Source organism: Sceloporus occidentalis, unplaced genomic scaffold, assembly GCF_023333645.1.
Source record: "Sceloporus occidentalis isolate IW3139 unplaced genomic scaffold, rSceOcc1.0.p SCAF_126, whole genome shotgun sequence".
NCBI classification, from domain to species: domain Eukaryota; kingdom Metazoa; phylum Chordata; class Lepidosauria; order Squamata; family Phrynosomatidae; genus Sceloporus; species Sceloporus occidentalis.
In genome coordinates, this window is record NW_028317106.1 from 374,940 (window position 1) to 396,181 (window position 21,242).

Below are 21,242 nucleotides of genomic sequence, written 5' to 3' on the forward strand. Positions count from 1 at the left end.
CCGTAACCAGTTCTTGCACCGCAACGGCGGCCAAAGCGTACTCGGGAATCGTAGGAAGACGGGGGAGAAAGCAGCCGCTGCGCGGGGGTCTCTCAACCTTCACTTTAAGGGTCCTCTATCTATGAAGGGCTTGTGCTGCCTCTCGCTGCCGTGGCACGTGGTTTCTCCATGGAGAGAATCGGCGGCGGATGACGCTGCCCACGGCTGATGGTCCCCGCGCAACACGTTCTTTCAGTAACACAATCGAGTTTTTATTTGATTAGATTTATAAATTTATGTAACCCTAGAATTTTCAGGCTCTGGTTATCTGGAGGTCGCGACCTTAAAATTGTAGGGTTATTGGCAAATCCCCCGGTGTCCGCGCTCACGGCATGCTCTGTAGGCTGGGGTGAACAAACTGCTGGTTGATGTAGGAGAAACCTTCGAAGTCCGCCTGGTCGATGTTGGAGATGACGAGCTGGTCGGGCGGTGTTAGGACGGGTTGGCCTCTGGTGAAGAACTTGTCGAAGTTTTCTGCGCCTTTCCCACACTGCGGAGAGAAGCAGACGTGAACTATGTACCGGCGGCACGAGCGCGGCATGCGCCCGGGTCACGCGGGTCCTCTGCCGGCACGAGCGCGGCCTGCGCCCGGGTCCTCTATCTAAGCTTTATTCATCGAAGCAAAGAGATTTCGAACAATCCACGCAGCAGGGAATTAAGGGTTAACAATTAACGATCACCAAGGATCACACGATGTGAGAATGTACGTTTAGGTGAAACGTGGCGCTAATCGGGGGAGGGGGAAGTGATTAACCGGGTATGTGGCGGCTTCTTTCCGACACAATCTTTTACCGCATTCATAGGCGTATTTGAAATGCAGCATGCGCGGCTCCCAGCCGGACACCCGCCGTGCGCGCCTTTTATAACACCGAGCAACTAGCTGATTAACGGAGCGCCGACTCACTCTGTCCTTCCCGAGAGTCGCTCAACAAACCCCCCAAGCGTAATGTGTGTCTGAGGTCTCTCGTCAGCGTAATGCTGCCGGTGGTCAGTGTGTGAGGAACGTTCCGGCACAAATAAAGCCCTCCTGTCAGCGCATCTCGTGTGACTCAGCTTCCTGCCGCGTTTGGGGGAAGCTGAGATCTGGCGCACTATATAAAGCCGAGGTGCGGTAACACATTGGGGAAGGCGAGAGGCTGATCTCCGGGACTGCGGGGGCTGAAAACGGAGCCGAGAAACGCAGAGCTGCGCATGCTGCGCCCGTCTGCTGCCTCCGTTCACTTACACGTCCATTCGGTAATTATCGGGGAGGACGCGCTGGGAGCAGTCGTGTGAATGAATTTCATTCGGTAGGAAAGTAACAACCCCACGGGAAACCTTCCCACAAACATTCTCAGGACCCCCTGGGGCGAGGGTCTGCGCCCCCCAATGACTACACTCTCCCTGCAGCCGGTTCATTTACAGAGAAATCCGACTATTAACAATCCTTGTGAAGGGGAGAGAAGAAACTTCGAGGCTGAAGCTTCGCCCGCAGAGCGCCCCCCCCCCCCAATCCGGTAACCTGCAGAGCTCCCCCCGAACCCGCAGAGCAGGTCGTTCTCAGGGTGCGGCTTGGAAGCCTGCGCAAGAATCCGCATCCCAGTCTGCAAGCCTTTCGCTCACTCACCACTTTTGGTTTAAATGGCGGCTGGATCTCTCGGTTCTCCAGCTTCTCCCAGTCGATCCTCCTGAAGAAGGCATGTTCTCGAATATCGCGCTCGCCCTCCGGCCCGCAGCCCAGGCGCTTGACGGGATGCTTGGTCATCAACTAGAAACCAGGAAGCAAAGCGCAGATTAGAGGGGACGCGGGGGCAGCTTAACAGCGAAGCCGCATCACTAAAGGCTTCCCGATGACATCATCAATACGCCGCATGCAAAGGACCCGCCGGACACTCCCGTAACACCCTGTACAGCCTGTGAAGCTCACAATCCATCCCTTCCCTCCCTGCGGGACCCTGAGAGAGTGCATCGGCCGGCGCAGGGGATGACGCATTATTTATGGGGGGATACTGCGCTGCTGCCCCCCGCTCCGCACTCACCCCTTTGCAGATGGACACGGCTTCCTTTGACATAGATTTGGGGTACGAGACATTGTGCTCCATTATGGACTGGAAGAGCTCATCTTCATCCTCTCCATCGAATGGTGGCTGCAGGAGGAAGAACATGGTACAAGATGACTGGCAGCTGCCGATTGGCCAATGGGGTCCGCCATGCGCGCAGCACAGCGGGTAACGGGTTTATTGACTAGCGTCAAATCTGCAGACAAACTGCCCCTCTAACCCAGACGCCCCGCGCGAAATAGACATAGAATATAAATATATTTCAGAGTGGAGGCACCGCGGGCTATCAGCAGAATGGAAGAAATCAGGAAGGGAAGCGTGCGCAGAGAAACGGCTTCCCCCGGATCACTTCCTGTTTTTTACTCCCCGCAGTAGACTTTAGCCAAAGACGTGGCTTTTGTCAATGTTCGGAGCACCTGTTGGGTGGTCCCACGCAACTCCTGATTGTTCCATTTAGGTGGCAGCCGTTCTAGTTATTATGTTATAACATCTTACCTGTCCGGCCAGCATCTCGTAGAGCAGCACGCCGTAGGCCCACCAGTCCACTGACTTCCCGTATGGCTGATAGGCGATGATCTGAGGGAGGAGATACGAGCGGCAGAGGATTATGCTTTTGGCTTTTGTTCGCCAACGTCCCCGGTAAATGCTGATTTCACTTTCCGCACCCCCATTATACCCACTGCTCGGGCTGCCCGTAAATGTCATTCTTTCCTATCGAATAAGCGCCGGCCACTCACCTCTGGAGCGATGTAGTCGGGGGTCCCACAGAACGTGCGAGTGGTGACCCCGTCCACCATGTGCTCTTTACACATCCCGAAATCTGCGATCTTAATGTGACCCTCGGAGTCCAGCATCACATTGTCCAGCTTGAGGTCTCTGCGGGAGGAAAGCCGCGCATTTTGGTGATGAGAATTGCGCTTCACTGTATGTACCCCCAACAAAACACTCCATGTGACACTCCGGCACACGCGTGTGTGCATGGGGCAGCTGAGTAACAGCACACACTAGATTAACACACAGGAGAGGAACGGCCAGCTCGTCGTACGAGAAGAGAACGCGGACCCCTGACAGAAACCTCGGCCCCCCACTGAGCCGCTCACCCCAACTACCTGCCTCATTCTCTGGCTGAGCGGGGCCGGCCCAGGGGCCGCCACACACTGACCTGTAGACGATTCCTTTCTTGTGCAGAAAAAAGAGTCCGACTGATATCTCTGCCGCGTAAAACCTGCAGGGGACGGAGGAGACATTACGAGCGTGTCGGCACATGTTTATTAGATTGCAGGCTTCTGCGCACAGGCCGTATACCACGTTACGCGTACAGATTCTGGGGGGGGCACTTACACTGCCTGCGGCTCCTTGAACTTCCCCACGTGCTGGATGTGGTACATGAGGTCTCCCCCGTTCACGTATTCCATGACGAAGTACAGCCGGTCCTGCCACAAGACAGCAAGAATGAGATGTGGCCCCCTGGTCCGTGTCGGCCCCTGGAATTGGGGGAGGGGGCAGTGGGATCCTCAGGGATTAATCTGTGTCACTCACCACGGTCTGGAAGCAGGAATGCAGCTGGGTCAGGAAGGGTGGCTTCTCCTGAAGAGCTAACACTCGCTTCTCCACCATAGTGCATTCCACATCATCATCCTGGATAACGACGTCCTTCTTCAGGATCTTGATGGCGTAAAGCTCGTCTGACCCCTTCCTCTCCGCCAACATCACCTGTCAATCAACAGCATCACACCCCTGCCTGCGCGGCCTGCCGTGTCCTTTAGCCCCCCCCCCCGAAGCATGTCACCCACCTTCCCGAAGCTGCCTTTGCCCAGCACCATGAGGAAGATGAAGTCGGTGAGCTTGACGCTGTCGATGTTGTTGGACGGGACGTAGGACCTGCGCTTGTCCGTCGGGCCGATCACTTTGTTGCCGGCCGGCCCCAGTTTGGCTTTCTGCAACGAGTGAACAGGTCAGGCTTCCCCGCTGACGGCATCAACCTATCCCTCCCCAGAACCTGCGCATCTCCCATGTTTGCCCCCCCCCCCCACACCTGTACATTTGTTACCCCCCCCCACACCTGTACATTTGTTACCCATCATGCATTGTGAAAACAGGGTCAGGTTCACGCGTCACCCCAAAAACACATTAACTTCTTCCAGCAATAATTGACAGACCTCTAAAGGCTCCAGCATAAGGAGTTAATCGGCGGTCTTGTCAGTTGGGTAATGCAGCCGCGATATCGCAGGGAACCGCCAGCGTATGCAAGAGTTATGTGGGCCCCGGTTGTCCTCATCCAGGGCCCCCGGATGGGGAGAGGAGTTAATAAGCGATGAAGCGGATTGCCATGGCAACACTTTATTTTTGCAAATTAGACAAAGGCTGAGAAGATGCGACGCGCCGGACTGAGTGTTACTTATCGCCGGAACCCGGCCTCACGGAGAAATAATTACAGGAATCCCACGAGCCAAACGGCATGCGCAGCCGCAGCAATCAGCGCTCCGCATATATTACAGCAGCCAGCAGATGCTCCGCATTTCGGGCCCTCTGCGGCTGCGCCGGCAGCTCTTTCTGCCCTCGACCCCCATCACTCCTTCCCCACTGGGCCTGAATCCGGCGGTGACTCGGGGCAACCGGCGGATCTTGTTATTCTGTGCAATAAATACCAGCTTTTGTTATAATATTGACAAAGCACAACATTGCATTCCAACACAACCAATCACAGCGCACGCTCCCAGCATGCGCAGCACGGCACCCCGACACAACCAATCACAGAGCCCACACTCCCAGTATACACCGCACCTCAACACAACCAATCACAGAGCTCACGCTCCCAGCATGCACAGCACCCCAACACAACCAATCAGAGCGCACGCTCCCAGCATGCGCAGCACCGCACCCCGACACAACCAATCACAGAGCACACGCTCCCAGCACACCCAACACGACCAATCAGGACGCACACGCTCTTAGCATGCGCACTCTTTAGCACGCGTGTTATCGCGGGACATGCAGACGTCTTACTTCGTCGGGTTACAGACGCACCTGATCTCGGCTCGGCCGTTTATCCTGAAACCGCAGGGACAGAGCTGTGATGTCAGAGTCCGCTGCCCCCCCACATGTTATCAGCTGCCACCGATACTGTATTATTATTATTATTATCTCTTATTAATATTATTATTATTATCCTTTATTTATATAGCGCCAACAGTTTACGCAGCGCTTAATACAATCCATCAAGACGAGAATTGACAGACTAAGACAAACCGATACATTAGGTGGAGAGACTCGGCTCGCAAGCTTACAATCTAGAGGCCCTGTCTGCGGCACACGACGGGCTAAACAGCACTCCACGTCCCCCCCCACCCTTACAGGTAACAAAGGGTTAAGTGAAAGCGGCGCTTCCGGGCCACCAACAGCATTAACCCTTTCACAGAACTACCGTTAAACCCTTTACAATTCTGCTCCATTAATATGTGGGATCTGGCACCCTCTGGAGGGAATAACGCAGCATTTACCATCTGTACTGAGTGCATGCGTGGTCTAAGCGTGAGTGTGTGAGTGTCATCGCATGGTCTAAGCGTGCATGTGTGCGTGTCATCGCATGGTCTAAGCATGAGTGTGTGCATGACACAGTGTATGGGGCTCAATGGGTTTCATTATACAGGGGACCGGTCACTGATTTATCTATACATTATACAGGGGGGCGGCTCGCTGATTTATCTATACATTATACAGGGGCCGGTCACTGATTTACCTATACATTATACAGGGGCCCGGTCACTGATTTATCTATACATTATACAGGGGCCAGTCACTGATTTATCTATACATTATACAGGGGCCAGTCACTGATTTATCTATACATTATACAGGGGGCCGGTCACTGATTTATCTATACATTATACAGGGGCCGGTCACTGATTTACCTATACATTATACAGGGGCCCGGTCACTGATTTATCTATACATTATACAGGGGCCAGTCACTGATTTATCTATACATTATACAGGGGCCAGTCACTGATTTATCTATACATTATACAGGGGGCCGGTCACTGATTTATCTATACATTATATATTATAATATACATATCACAGCAGATGCATGCGCTGCAGCCTCTGAGTCGCGCTGATAAAAGCTCCAGGCTACCAAATGACTCCCACTTTTCTGATTGGTTAGCTAAAGCATACTTCTCCCCCCAGCAGGGGAAGGGTTTATGCCCCGGTCTGGATATCGGAGGCACCAAACCAAACCTGTCTATTTCTGTCCGCAGGTGCAGCGAACGGGCGCCTGAACCAGTGACCGGTGGCCGCCATCTTTGGAAACTGTCCAAAGCCAATGAGGCTACACAGAGAACAACCCTGCCCTGCTTGGCGCCCTGAACGTACTACTCTTTCAGCACCAGACACTCCTCTACCTGTTTGCTGCGATTGCCATCAGACCCCGGCACGGACGCAGAAAATCATTAGCGTGATAAGAATTACCTGAGCTGGTCCCAGAGCCCCCCAGCTTTATTCTCACCTCAAATTTTTGCCGCAGTTCCACGTTGCCGTCGTCGTCGGCCTCCGGGATCGGGACGTTGTAATACTCGCCCTCCTCCTGATTCAGTAATTTGTACCTTGAGACAAAATGCGAGAGATCAGGGCTTCCTGCAATTAAAAATTACAAGAACTGGGGACCGCCCGCCCCCCCCCAAAGCATAAATAGCAAGTCTTGTGCAATCACCATTCACCATGGAAACCAATGTACACCCTGCACCATGTATAGCTCACCGATAAGTCTATGTAACGTTTATGTGCATGAAATGTGTTTTTATTAATCTCTGGGAATAAAGTCATCCTTGCAGCTGAATTTACAGAACTTTATCTCATCATCAGTGGCCCCCAGGTACTAATGACATGCTTAAGGGCCGGTCCCTCCTAGGGCCCCGGGTACTGAGTCACAGCGACATGTTCAGGGGCCGGGCCCCCCGGGTACCGAGTGACACCAGCAAGATACTCACCACCCACACGCTGGCATTTTCATCAGCTCGGACACCCCAAAGGAGAAGGAGCCCATGAAATCGTTTCTGGTCGTCCGGTCCCAGTCCCAGATCTCTATGGAGAGCCGACGGTCTTTATCCGACGGCTTCAATTTGCTGCAACAAGAGAAGGGAGCGGGTGATGAGATGTCCTCCCGGGGTGGGTCCAGGAGACACAGAGAAGGCGGGGGGCAGGTCCCCAATTTCAAGTCTCTTTGGAGCAGAATGTATGTGCAATGGGGGGGGTCTATATGAGGTACTCACAAGGTGAAGGTCTCGTTCCAGTGGGGGTTCAGGGAGGAGCGGATAGTTTTGGTTTTTTTCTTGCTTTCATTCTTGGGGTCGGGAATAAGTTTGAGCTTCACGTAAGGGTCCGACAGGCCATTGGGGTCCATAGGGATGAGGTTCCTCGCCTCCCGAACTAGAAACGACAGACACTTAAATTAACCAATAGACGGACACACAGAGGGGCCGTCTGCTGCATCCAGCCATCGCCCCTCACCCCCCATCATCTGCCTACTTTACCACCCAATGGGGGCCAAACAAAATCAGCGGGCCACGCGCCTCCAGTAACGCGTTCTAGCCAATGCTGTTTATTACGCCGCCAGGGCCCTCGGCCAGCAGAACGCGAGTGGCTCTTCAATCACTGAAATGGGATTCATGCAGAAAGCCGAACCTGGCGCATTTCGCCATCACTGTGGATAATACCTCCTCTGGCAGCCCCGGCTTGCACTCAAATGGTTAAATACATTGTCACCTATAAGTGCCGGCTGCACATCCTCCGTGGAACCGGCTCGCAAGTCCCACCAAAGCCGCATTTCAATTTGCTGCAGATAACCACAGCAACAGAGTGTGCGGCCACAGGAAAGAGCCGGATGTGTGTGTTTTGGAACAAATTCTGCCCAAAACCCAACAGAACCGGCAAACCAACAATGAAACGCGGCATGGGTCCCCTGTGCCCGCATCATACAGATTTACCAGCAGAGGGAGCTCTGACACCATGCATTACCCACGCCTGCCGGTGCCACAGCAGACACTGCCCATCGCACTACCCGCAAAGGGTTAAAAGGTTTACTCACAGCGGTGGCGGGGCCGCGAGACCCTACCAACGTCTGCTTCTCTATCTCTCCTATTCTTCCGTTACCTTAACGGTTATCTTAACGGTTAATGCTCCCAGAAGCAGGCGGCCTCTGTGCCGACCCAACCGGGAAACACCAATCTGCCAGAGCTGGAGAAGCCACCCTGAGCCACCCCCCCGGCCGACACCGACCCCCGGGAAACACCCACCCCTGGAGGAATCAGCATGTTAAACAAATGTATCCATACACATGTGCAGCCGCGGGCTCAGTAACGGCTGGATTACCGCTAAAGGTAGCTTGGTGATCCCAGGGGCTCCACCCCCTCTTCCTCTCCTGACACCTGTGAGCCCGGGGGCTCCACCCCCTCTTCCTGCCCTGACAGCTGTGAGCCCGGGGGCTCCACCCCCTCTTCCTGCCCTGACAGCTGTGAGCCCGGGGGCTCCACCCCCTCTTCCTGCCCCCGACACCCCCCCGCTTACCGGTAAATCAGATCGACGCACCACGCCGTGCAGGATAGAAGGGAAACCATAAGGCTGGTTCTAGGTCTCACAAGGAAATGAGGCTCAGATCCCCAGATTGGATGAGTCCACGTGCCAGCAATCCCTGTCCAGTAATCCCGTGGCCTTTATAGGAAGTCATTCCCATCAGGCTGCGATTACCACGTGTGCCACATCACACGGCCAGCGGTGCGCAAACAGCAAATCTATATGGTTACTGGTGTCGTGACTTGTCAGGACCGGTGTGCCGCCTGCTGTTCTCGGCAGGCCCTCCGGTGACTGCACGAAGCCGAGGCCCCGGAACGTCTTTAGCACATTTACCCCTGACTCAAGAGGACCGTCCGTGGCCGCAGCGTCCCCCTCCCCCGGCTCACCTGTGACGTTTAACTTGTCTTCATCGACTTCGGCTTTCAGTAAAATTCTCCCCCTCTTCTCGGTGTGATCCATGCCACACAGGCTCGGCACGTTCACCACGCAAACCTTGTGGACGTTCATGTCGCATGCTGCGGGGCAGAGAGACGAGCGTTAGTACATGAGCCCAACGGGCCCCAGATAAAGCCATGACCCACCCATACCCAACGTCTACTAAATCCACGGACCTCCCCCCCACAGATCCCGCCACGGACCCCACCACTAGCGGAATTAAAAGCTCTCAGTCCTAGAGCAGAAATATGTGGTACTCACTTTCACACTTCATGCCCTGGTGGATCAGCCCGTAGAGCAGCGACCCGCAGTGGTCACAGAACGTGGGGCTGCCATACGTGTGGATTTTAAACTTGTGTTTACTCCTCGGATCCTAGAACACAGAAAGAGAGGCTGTCGGTTTACACGAGAAACACGGAACACACAGAACATACATCGGCTTAGAACCACCGGCCCCGTCTGCTCTCACAGCTCACACCGGTACCCGCGCAGGCCGCCGAGGAGGGGGACCGGTACCCGCGCAGGCCGCCGAGGAGGGGGACCGGTACCCGCGCAGGCCGCCGAGGAGGGGGACCGGTACCCGCGCAGGCCGCCGAGGAGGGGGACCGGTACCCGCGCAGGCCGCCGAGGAGGGGGACCGGTACCCGCGCAGGCCGCCGGGCACTTTCAGGACTCCTGGCCCCCGGCGCTCTGCAGAAATCAGACAGATCAGCTTAAGATGTCGTAAAGATGACGAGCCGAGTCCTCGCTGCCAGAACAGAGAGAGGTTTCCATTCGTTTTCTCTGGGGCTGGAAGCTAAAAATACCGGAAAACATCTATTTTGGCTCTGGTACATTCACTGGGGCCAGTGAGAGCTCGCACTCCCACTCATACTCCCACTCGCTCGCACCCCCACTCATACTCCTGCCCGCACTCACAATTCAAGCCTGAAATCCAAAAACCACTTCCAGGTGCATAACTGCCACAGATCGCTGAACGTGTGCCGTAAAGCGAGGCCACGGGGGACCCCGTAACAGCGCAGGGAGCCGGGGCATCTACGGGGTGTAAGTAATTCCCGACACCCAGCAGACACAACAAGTGACACGCAGACCACAGAGTATCAAACGCCACAAACAAGAAGCGGAATCCCCGGGACGGGGAGGAAAAAGAGAGGCCAGAAATCCAGTACAGGAAGGAAAAAATGTTACAATATCCCACACGCGAGAGACGGCGGAGGGGCGAGAGACGGGGGAGGGGCGAGAGACGGCAGAGGGGCGAGAGGCGAGAGACGGCGGAGGGGCGAGAGACACGCGCAGCTGGCAATCACATGGCCTACATGGTCTGGAGCCCATCACAGGATTCAGCGATGGCGCCACACACCGGGGTTACCCCAAAGAGCACAGGAGAAGGGGGAACATGATCACCGGGGCAACAGGATGACCGGGGCAAGTGTGCCGCCCACGCTACACCTCGGGGTACAGGAGGCTCTCGCCGGACCGCGCCAATCAGCAGGACACGGCTGGGAGCCAAAAGTTAAATCTCGTGAAAAAAAATGCTCCGTGGCGACCCTCATCGGGTGTGGAAACCAAATAAAGGAGTGACTGTCCTAACACAGGGTACCAAAAACTAACAAGGGGTTAACAAAGAGTGCGTTTAATACCCCAACAGACGTGACGCGCGGGGGGGGGGGAGGCCGGGGGAAATGCGACTTCGGAGACTTTGGAGAGAGAAACGCACTTGAGACGAGATGTAAACGCGGCGGCGCGCCAGGGACGGGGGGCATGCGCAGCGCCCGACCCGTGTCATCAAACGCACCCCCCGGGAGAGAGTAACGAGGCAATGGGGGGTCAGAGACCTGTGCGGACCGGGAGGGGGGTACAGGGGGGCAGAGGCCTGCGGGGCGGGGGGTTTAGAGAGAGACCTCCTGCTAACGGGTTATTTTCTTTAACGGGATTTAGGCAGAGGAAGACGCTTGAAAAGCCCAGAACCTCAGAAACAGGGCTAATTGGCCTAAATCCTTCCGTGGCTGGGGAGGACGGCGCGGGGTCCTAAAGCTCTTGTCTACGGACCCCCAAACACATTTTGGGATTATTTTCACCTGTCGAGCCCCCCAGAAATCACACCGACCCTGCAGAGGTTAAAAATCCCTGAAATCTGTGACTTTTTGTTACGTGGCTGCACGGCACGTGGCAGATTTATCTCTTTTTAATCCCCGCCGTCTGAGGGCTTCCTTATAAAGTCAAAATCTTGTCTTATTTGGACTCGCACCTTCGGAGGAGCAAACACACGAGAACATACAATAACATTTACACATACTTTCTGCCGATAACCCTTCGCCTCCCAGACACTCCGTGTAACATGGCTACCACGGGCCATATGGGCCATCCGGTCCAAAGGGCTGACAGTCAGATAACGGCGGCAGCTGCAGAGCTGCAGCTTTCCGCCCAAACCGCCCCATCTGTCATTATCAGTATTTGTTGAGTGGGTAGTGGAGACCGGCCTCGCTCTCCGGAGTAGACACGCCAGCTCTAAATAGACACCATAAGGAATTGCAGAACTGATAAACATTATCGGCGGCCCGGCCCGGCCCCTGAGGCGAGTGTTGGGACCCCACGCCGGCGCGCAGCGTGACTGCCCAAAGACAGACAGACAGACAGACACGTGGACAGACACATCCGCACGCGTTTCCGTTTTATGGTGAATACATAAGCCACGTTTTGGGGTAGTTTAGGGGCCCCTAGCCCCATCGCAGGAGCCCGGGGGGGTGGGGGTAGAAATAAAAACAATAAACAGGTTGCCCCCTCGCCATCATAGAGGCTCTCTGGGTGGGTGGGTTACTTCACCCCAGGAATCCTATCACTAGATTGTAAGCTCTTGTGAGCAGGTCTGTGCTCCCCTGTGAATATGTACAAAGTCTTGTATATTTGGAGATGCCCCCCACTGCGCTATGGCATATGTTGGCGCTGGAGATACACCCAGCAGCCCAGATCACATCACGAAGCGGCAGGTCTTATGCCATGATATTATTAACCCTTCTGAAACCATTTAACAAAATTATGTTAAACGTTTGACAGACGTGGCGGGACAGCGGGCCACGCGCCGCTCATATACTGGAAGGGGTTAAAAAGCGTGACGCCGCAACACACCACCGTGTCGCAGCAAAGCATCGCACCTTCAGCCTCACACTCGCCTGCTGGCCTGCCACACGGCCCACATGGCCCCCACGGCCAGCGGACAGACCCCGCCAAACCCCCAGGGCCCAAGACCAGCAGATAAAGGGTGTCGCGATGTGCCCCTCACCCGCCGTCTCAAAATAGAATGGAAAAAGGTCAGGACTTTAGAATAAACACGGGTGTCACTGGAAGAGTCCACGTCTCGGGCGGACCCTCGCTCCTGTCCCAAAAGGTCACCACGTCTTAACCCCATGTCTGCCAGGGGATAACGGAATAATTTTTACCCTAGCTATGATGTAACGCGCCGGCCCCGGACCCTGTATTCACCGCGCCAAATGGGCTGGTGCCTTATATCTCTGGGGTGTTAACCCTTTCACAGCCAGAGGGACCAGGAGCTCCCCCTCCCGTCCAATGAGCTGTTTGTTCTTTACCCACCAAACAGCGCTACAGAATACGATGGCGCTATAAGCAATCTATGAATAATAACCCCGCGTCTCGCAGTGATGTCATTTGATAAGATTCCTCCTGATTGGGTAATAAGCGGGGTCAGGGAAACCGCCCCCAGAGACACATTTCATCTCTCTTGGGACGGTTAACCCTTTACATCCCACAGTGCAGGAAGGCATGGCACTGCAGCAGGGAGAGAAAGGGTTAGCATCAGGACTGGTCAATAACCTCCAGGGGCGATAACGAGAAGTCCACACAGAGTTTAATCCGCGCCGTGGCCGTCCGTGCAGGAAACTATTTCACAGCCCAACATACCCAAAGCCGTTACATAATGCAGGGTAACCGGGGCAGTAAAACACTGATGGGGCAATTAATGGCTCCGATAGCTGCCATGCGCAGGAAAAGTGCTTCGCCGCGTGAGGTCGGCAACTTCACAGCACCTTTCGCTTCTGAATGCCGTGTACAGCGCCACGGCGCCTGTCGGATCCTTGACGCACAGGGCAAGTGCCGCCGATAAAGTTATACGGCCCCGACCCAGGCTGCTGCGGCCACGGAACGGGCCCACGGAGGCTCGTGTCCTGCACCGACTGCCCTCACCCAAACCTAGAGCGCCAGCGGCTGTGGCTTCTCTGTACTAGCTGCTGCTCTAGAACGTGAATCTGTTACATGCTTTGTTCTAAGGAATGTTCTGGGATCATTAAGACCCGGGTCACGGGATTACCAGAGAACGAGGATTGTTTAGGTACACAAAGCCATCGCCTCCCATAAGGCAAACACGGCGGCTTCCGTGGCCTCGCTCCGTGTTCCTGGTGCATTTATGGAGGTTACTGTCAGAGGATAACGACTTCCATCTCCTCCCAACGCAGCGACAAGCCACGGATCCCCCCGGCAGCTCCGCAGCGCAGCGGGACTCGCATCCCACATTCCTTTGGGCTGAAAAAATGCTGTCTCTCTGCTCCCAGGATGAGCTTCGCAAACACGAAGTGCCACGGGATGATGCCACATATACGCCGCCGGCTGCACCCAACGCGGCCCAGTCACGCATAAACCTCTCTGGCCGGCGACAGCTGCTGTGTCTGACGTGAGCCGCAACATTAAACACGGAAGGTGGTGCCAGGAAGCCGTGAGGTGCATTGCGTGGCGTTATGCCACACGGCAGGGGCAAAGCGTGGCCAGGGGTTACCTCCGCCCAGCCACGTGTTGCATTGAAAGTAATAACTTATTACAGGACCCTCGCGACAGAGTCTCCCGCGATATCATTAGACTGTGAGCTCTTTGGCGCAGGGCCAGAGTTCCTCCGCACGCTGCGCATCTCGTCACCGGTCACCACGCCCCGCATCCCGCCACAACGCCCCGCATCCCGCCACCGGTCACTACGCCCCGCATCCCGCCACCGGTCACTACGCCCCGCATCTCGCCACCGGTCACCACGCCCCGCATCCCGCCACCGGTCACCACGCCCCAAATCTCGCCACCGGTCACCACGCCCCGCATCCCGCCACCGGTCACCACGCCCCGCATCCCGCCACCGGTCACTACGCCCCGCATCTAAGGCAGTAAGGGGGGGGGCAGCGGCCCGTCAGGACCAGCACAAGCAGTAAGCGCCCCATGAGAGCAGCAGGCGAGGGATGCCACGGGCGTGAAGAAGGATCCCAGGGGGGCCGAGGATCAGAGGAGCTCCGGCATCGAGACGGCAATGCGGACAACTGCCCACAGAGCGGCGTGGAACGCGTGGTGGCCGAAGGCTCCGTGTCACGCAAAAGCCCACACACTTCACTCAAGGAGCCATGTGAGAACAGCGTACCGGCCCCTGCAGGGTTAACTGGGCACCACGAGGATTAAGACACACGTGGTATCACGCTCTCCAGGAGCTTATTCCCTCCCATGCCTTTTATATCATTAGGATAAGTGCTCTCTCGCGCCACGATCTCCCCCGCCACCCCGGGATTGTTTTATAACAGCTTGTGGTCAGAATAGGACAACGAGGAAACGACCGGGATTCACGCGAACCGACGTGGCCACCGCCACACAACGCCCCGGCCACTCAAAAACCCGGCGCTTAAAGAGACAGTACCCCCCCCCGTCACTAAAAACAACGCTCGGGGGCTCCGACACCGGTGGTCACAGGAGATCTTTACGTTTATATTTTCCAGGATGGACGGGGGGGGGCTCTCAATCAAGCAGTGACGGGAGAGAGGCCGTGGAACGAGGTTACCATGGCAACCGCAGGGTGCCCGGGGGGATGCTTTATACAGGACCGGCATTTTTTGCTGTGTAATTCGGGTTTTTGTTGAATGGCGCCTGTAAAATAGACAGGTTCCCCGCGCCGCAGGCTCCGCTCTGACCACGGCCCGTGGCGTCCCACACAAGACGCTTTGCAGATGGAATTTAAGCAGATTTGCTTAATTCTGCGCCTGACGCAGGGAGCAGGACACGTTAACCCTGCGAGTGACAGAATAAACACATCGTCACCTACGACGGAGGGTCCTAGGAGAGCGATACAGAGAGAACGGGAGAGACAACAGAGCGTCACACAGAGAGAGTGACATCAGAGTGCGATATCAGAGAGTGCGACATCCGAGAGAGATCAGAAAGTGAGACAGTGTGACATCAGAAAGAGATCAGAGAGTACTACAGAGTGTGACATCAGAGAGAAAGATCAGAAAGTGTGACATCAGAGAGAGTGACCCAGTTAGTGCGGGGGGATTTTCACCATCCATAAAGCCGTCGCTATACACGACCGCAGGCCCCGGAGCGGCCCGTCCCACCGATTATCTGTCATTAGCCCAAATCCTCCTGTAAGCGATCTCATGGCCCAGGGAGGAGGCAAATCCCGGAGCCATTAACACTTACAATGCTGGCCAGAAATTCAAATCTCATGCGCAGAAAAGGAAAGGCAGAGACTTGGTGAGAGGCGAGAAGCTTGCCGAAGCCTTCGACGCAGAGGCCAGCCGTTAAAGCCGGGCCGTTTACCTGATCCCGGCGCGGTCAGCCAGGAAATGCCGCCTCCTCGCAGCGAGCCATCGATGTCCACGCGGTCACATTCCCTGCTTGGGGTACATCAGCTAAGCGGGATTATTCTCAGGGGCCCCTGGATACCCAATCGTGTGCCAGTAACAGGGGGCACGGAGCGCAGGACCAGCGGAGACGTCTGCTTTTTCTCCATCGCATCTTGCTTTGGGCGACTCTCATAATTCATTGAATTGGATTATTTGGAACCCCCGTGCAGGACACGCGCAGGACCGGCAGCCACGAATCTCCGCAGCCGGAAATAAATAATAGTTGATTTCTATAATGCGATGAGAGCCGCCGATACCCCCGGGCAGCAAACACAGGGTTACATGTTTTATTATTTTATCCCTCCCCGCACTGTGCGGGGGGGGCACCTGTGAGTGTAGACAAAAAGCCGGCAAATTTGGGGGAATTAGAAAGAATAATCTCTCCGAGAAGCGGCTGCCGCCAAGAAGGAAGAAATCATGAAATGATTGCACGCATAAGTTTATTACTCGCTTTAGTACATCCATGGGGTGGGGGGTACTTTAGATAAACTGCCCCGACGCAGCGGAAGGGGTGATAAGGCCGGGTCTCTTATCAGGGATAATTAAATATACTCAGCAGCACTATAACCCCACGGGAAGCCGCTAAAGGCACGTGAGCCATTATCAGCTTCCACATACTTACAATGCTTCTTCCGAGGCAATGGCAGAGGGCGCCGCGCACGGGACCCCAGGGCAGGAGTCTGGGCCGCCGAGGGTCATTCTGCGGGCACCACCGACACGCACGGCGGATACCGGAATACCGCGCAAAAAAACCCCCCACATTCCACGTATTCAGGTTCTGCGAACGCAATCATAAAGCAGCCACCGCTCGGCTCGCAATACGCACATCGCTGGCAGCTTCATCCAGTTATCTGCCGGTCTCCATGGCGATGCTCGCTAGACACGGCCGGAAAATGCTGCGTCCAACAAAATCACTAAATAATTATTCAGAAACTCGATTCGCTTCTAACTAAGAAAACGTGCGCGGTCCCCAAAGCGCAATCTCCTGCAGCGGCAAAAAACACGGGAGAAAACAGAGCGACGCTCCAAAGGGCCAACCAGGGGCTAAAGAAGTGGAGTAGAATCCTTCAAGCCCCAAACCACACAGCGGTACCCCAATACCCGAGACAATGGTACAGCGCTACGGAATATAATGGCGCTATATAAAACAATAAATAATAATAATAATGGCACCCGGCTGATCCTCAGGCCTTTGGGCCAACAGACAGCGGGCGGGGGGCAGAAAGCCAGACGGAGGCAGCGGGTAGACGCACAGACAGGGTGGCAGACAGACGGCTGGCGGGCGGCAGACAGACAGACGGCAGACAGACAGCGGGCGGCAGACAGACAGACAGCGGGCGGCAGAGAGACAGACAGCGGGCGGCAGACAGACAGACAGACAGACAGCGCGTAACAGCAGGTTTTATAATTGCGTCTCTTTTTAAGCATCACCATTAACCCCGTAACCTCACTAACGAGACTGCGTGGCTTCCCTCGGTCTCCGCTGGCACTAATCACTCTACACGTGTCACTCGTCACGCAAACCGCTGCCGGTAGGAGAAAGCCAGATATTTGGTTACATCAGTTCAGTGATGCGGCTTTCAACGTACCAACCGGTGGTCGCGTCACGAGTCACGTGATAAGCCGCTACGCCACCGAAAACAGCAGTTATTAGACTGGGGGTAACGCAGGCGCCATCCTTACGACCCCACGGCAACACGTTAACACGACCCAGGCAGCGGCACGCGCTTTTCACACCGCACACGCAGCACGGCCGTGTCCTTCACTTTAATCTACACGGCCGGCCGTGGGCTGCTCCACGCTTGGGATTCCTTCATCTTCTCATCAGTGGCAGAGGGGGAACCAACTCATCCCTGCGCCACGAGCCACCCCAACGGCGTCACCGAGCTGGTACCCCACATCCCAAACACACAGTAACACTCTTTACTTACGTCCGTATCCGGCCCTTTGTCTGCCCCGGGGCAGGTGAAAGTGACAAATTCATGGCACCTCTTGTGAACCACAAAGCAGCAAACTGCAAAGAGAAAAGCAAGAGGATGTCAGAAGAAAGGCAGGGCCACGGGGGCAGCCGGCCGGCCATCACACAGAGGGGGGGCAGCCGGCATTCATATAGGGGGGGGGCAGCAGTCACACAGACGGGGGCATCTGGCAGTCATGGCAATTCGAGTCGAGTCTGGGTTTGTTGAAAATGACCAATAAGACCCGGAACATGCGCCTGCGCAGCCACACAATATTAACTCTTTCAAGGAGGAGTTTTAATTCAGCAGCCGCACTGTTTAAAAAGTTCAAGTAATTCCAATAAAAAATGAGAATTAATGTCAAACGTCCCTGAAAGCAGTTTATTTACCTGCGAAGCACGGGCCGCGGCGCTAATAGTCTCGTCTCTCAATGCCAAAGCTGAAAAGGGTTAAAAAGCCAATCCAAGGACCCAGAAATAACCCGGCGATCAGCCCCCATCTCCAAAATGCCCCAATAATTTGTATTTACCCTTTCTAATAACCGGAAGCAGCGCACGCGCCGTATCGCGTTCTGCCAACGGGGGATTCATCATCTTAAAATATGCGACAGATGCTACCAGCGAAGCCTCGTAAAGCCGCTATTCAGTCCGTGAATCATCATCTTCCTTTAGAGCCAGGAACTCGAATTCATAAAAGTGACGCAGCTTCCAGCGTTTCCACGTGTAACGGACGTGGGGGAGATGGCGGCCACGGCGCTTTATACCGAATGCCACCGTCCCTTATTTACCGCGTGGTGTAAAACGTAACACCTGCACAGGTATTTTTGGCACGCAGTCGTTCGGAATTCTGCCGGTGCTTCCAGAAACTTAGTAAAAACGTCCATGGTAAAGCGCATGCGGCGCCTGCTGGAAGCGTCACAGAGATGTAAGCGGCACCCGGCAGCACGGAGATGTAAGCGGCACGGAGATGTAAGCGGCACCCGGCGGCACGGAGATGTAAGCGGCACCCGGCGGCACGGAGATGTAAGCGGCACCCGGCGGCACGGAGATGTATGCGGCACCCGGCGGCACGGAGATGTAAGCGGCACCCGGCGGCACGGAGATGTATGCGGCACCCGGCGGCACGGAGATGTAAGCGGCACCCGGCGGCACGGAGATGTATGCGGCACCCGGCAGCACGGAGATGTATGCGGCACCCGGCGGCACGGAGATGTATGCGGCACGGAGATGCGCTCACCTCTTTAAAACAGTTAGCGTAACTAGCGGGCTCAGCAAAGACACAGAGAAAATGTCTCACCGAGGACGTTATTCCACCCCACTCTACAGCGATATCCAAAAGCTGCAGACACGGGATGTGGAGGCCTGATAACACAAGACGGACTCGACACAAATCACACATATTATACATACAAAACCATCAGCGTTTACACAAAGAGGACACAAAGTATCACCGGATAGCAGTAATCACAGGGAATGTCGCACGCAGTGACATCACAGTGACATCACACACAGCAGCCATGTATAACCATGTGTCTAAAAATGCTGGCAGATAACACACAAGAGGGAACAATCGTAACATACACGCACACACACACATACACACGCATGCACACACATACACACGCATGCACACACACGCACGCATGCGCACACACACACACGCACACGCATGCACACACACGCACGCACGCACACACGCACACGCATGCACACACACGCATGCACACACACGCACACACACGCATGCACACACACGCACGCACACACATACACACGCATGCACACACACGCACACGCATGCAATGCAGCTGTAGTTTCCCAGATAATTTGGGAAATGTAATCACTGCAAAGAGAAGCTTAATGAGGTCTTCCTGTGTTTACCGAGGGCATAATTAAAAATAATCCTGATTACCGCCGTGGTACTCATCTCTGTGAGCGCAGGGAACCCTTCGCCACCGTAATTAGTGCATTAAAACGACAGCAACACATGGAGACGCGTGCCCTGGGGAGGCAGAAGTCACAGAGAACCTCCGTCACGCAGCTGGAAGAGGGGGAAATCCGAGCATGGGGGTCTCCAAACCCCGGGTCTGTGCCTGTGACCCCCCACACACACACACACTGCCCAATGGCGACCCCTCATTGGTTTGGCTTTGACCATAAATCTTATGATGTGCATATTGCCAGCATTGAAAGGGTTAGCCTTATTATAAATGGGGGCAGGGAGGGAATCTCGGGGCAAATTGTCCCATTAAGAGACTTTTGGGAGCGGCTCTCGTCTCCTCCGCAGCTGCAGGGATTGGGTCTTTGTCGGCAGAATCTTCCTGAATACGAACAAAACACCAAACGCTCTGAAATCCCCCAGAAACAGATGCAGATTATTCGCACTGATTATATTTCTGATGATCAGGCTGACGCTGTCTATTTGCCAAAACATCAGAAGTGCCACGGGGTGAGCTGCGCAGGGTTATTATAAAGACCAAATCCTGCACTGGGTTTGACAAGCGGTCTTATTACCATAGCAACAAATGACATTGTGCAATCAACAGGAGTGTTCCAATGGTTGTGATGGTAACAAGACCACACCAAAATGTTCTTTCTTCATAACCCTGAGCAGGTGGCTGGGGGAAGCCGTTTCACGGCGCACCCTTCACTTCCTGTTCAGCCTTGGAGCAGTGCTCATGGCGATAGACGAATATTCCACTGATGTATGTATGTATGTATGTATGTATGTATGTAGTATGCACATAAAACTTCATATCCTCTCTTACCCCAAGGCCACAGACTCACGGCCCACTTTTGTCGAGAATCTATCTTTATAATGCCCCAATACCGGGCTGGGCGGGGACACACTTTTTGTCTTAATCCAAAGCTCCCGAGAAACAACCGAGGCCGGCGTGTCGTGTGATCAGCGGGCGTAGAAACGATACCATGAAACGTACCGGCTTCCAGATAAGACCGACACACTATCTAACCCCGGCCACGCACCGGATTTTATACGTATTGATTTATCAGGTACGTGTTTACAGCCCATGCAAATCACGGTTTGGACAGGTTAGTGTTTGAGCAGGAGACTGATGTGCAGGGCGCGATTTGAATACGTTCCGTCCCTCTGGCTCTTTGCATACCGTTTGCTGGGAATAATGGATGTTAAATGGCGGCGATCAATAGACAGCAGAAGACGCGGGGGGGGGGGGGTGACCACGGGGCCGTGTTAATGAGGTGGCGCGTGGGCTCTCTGCCCGTCACGCATACTTATTGGTATCGAGCAGCACGATGGCAGCGAATCAACTGGGAACAGTCAGCAGGATCTAAAATCTGTTAAATAACTGGAAACATCCCCAAATTGTATCCCCCATTACACCCGGCCTGCGGGGCTCCATTATGAGATACAAAGTACCCAGCGAGACACTTCGGAGGGGGGTTTGTACCGCGCAGGATTAAGGCAGCCGGGGCCGAACAGGTGACGAAAGATTAAAATTACTGCTGAAAACGGGGGGGGGGAAATCAACAGCCGCGGAGACCGCGGTGCAGATGGCATCGGCA

At 54.9% G+C, this 21,242-nt stretch overlaps 1 protein-coding gene across 1 annotated transcript in view; it reads right to left on the reverse strand.

Annotated features, from left to right (window-relative positions):
- Nucleotides 1-364: 364 nt before the first annotated feature.
- LOC149281889 (protein kinase C alpha type) overlaps nucleotides 365-21,242 on the reverse strand; it is a 41,405-nt gene continuing 20,527 nt past the window's right edge. The window contains exons 3-18 of the mRNA XM_089498807.1: nucleotides 17,674-17,756; nucleotides 9,345-9,456; nucleotides 9,035-9,163; nucleotides 7,349-7,505; nucleotides 7,067-7,201; nucleotides 6,586-6,682; nucleotides 5,106-5,129; nucleotides 3,872-4,015; nucleotides 3,618-3,791; nucleotides 3,420-3,511; nucleotides 3,241-3,303; nucleotides 2,816-2,954; nucleotides 2,574-2,654; nucleotides 2,058-2,165; nucleotides 1,646-1,786; nucleotides 365-529 (exon numbers count right to left, since the gene is read on the reverse strand). Coding sequence (XP_089354933.1) covers nucleotides 365-529; nucleotides 1,646-1,786; nucleotides 2,058-2,165; nucleotides 2,574-2,654; nucleotides 2,816-2,954; nucleotides 3,241-3,303; nucleotides 3,420-3,511; nucleotides 3,618-3,791; nucleotides 3,872-4,015; nucleotides 5,106-5,129; nucleotides 6,586-6,682; nucleotides 7,067-7,201; nucleotides 7,349-7,505; nucleotides 9,035-9,163; nucleotides 9,345-9,456; nucleotides 17,674-17,756 — 1,844 coding nt within the window. The remainder of the gene's footprint in view (nucleotides 530-1,645; nucleotides 1,787-2,057; nucleotides 2,166-2,573; nucleotides 2,655-2,815; nucleotides 2,955-3,240; nucleotides 3,304-3,419; nucleotides 3,512-3,617; nucleotides 3,792-3,871; nucleotides 4,016-5,105; nucleotides 5,130-6,585; nucleotides 6,683-7,066; nucleotides 7,202-7,348; nucleotides 7,506-9,034; nucleotides 9,164-9,344; nucleotides 9,457-17,673; nucleotides 17,757-21,242) is intronic.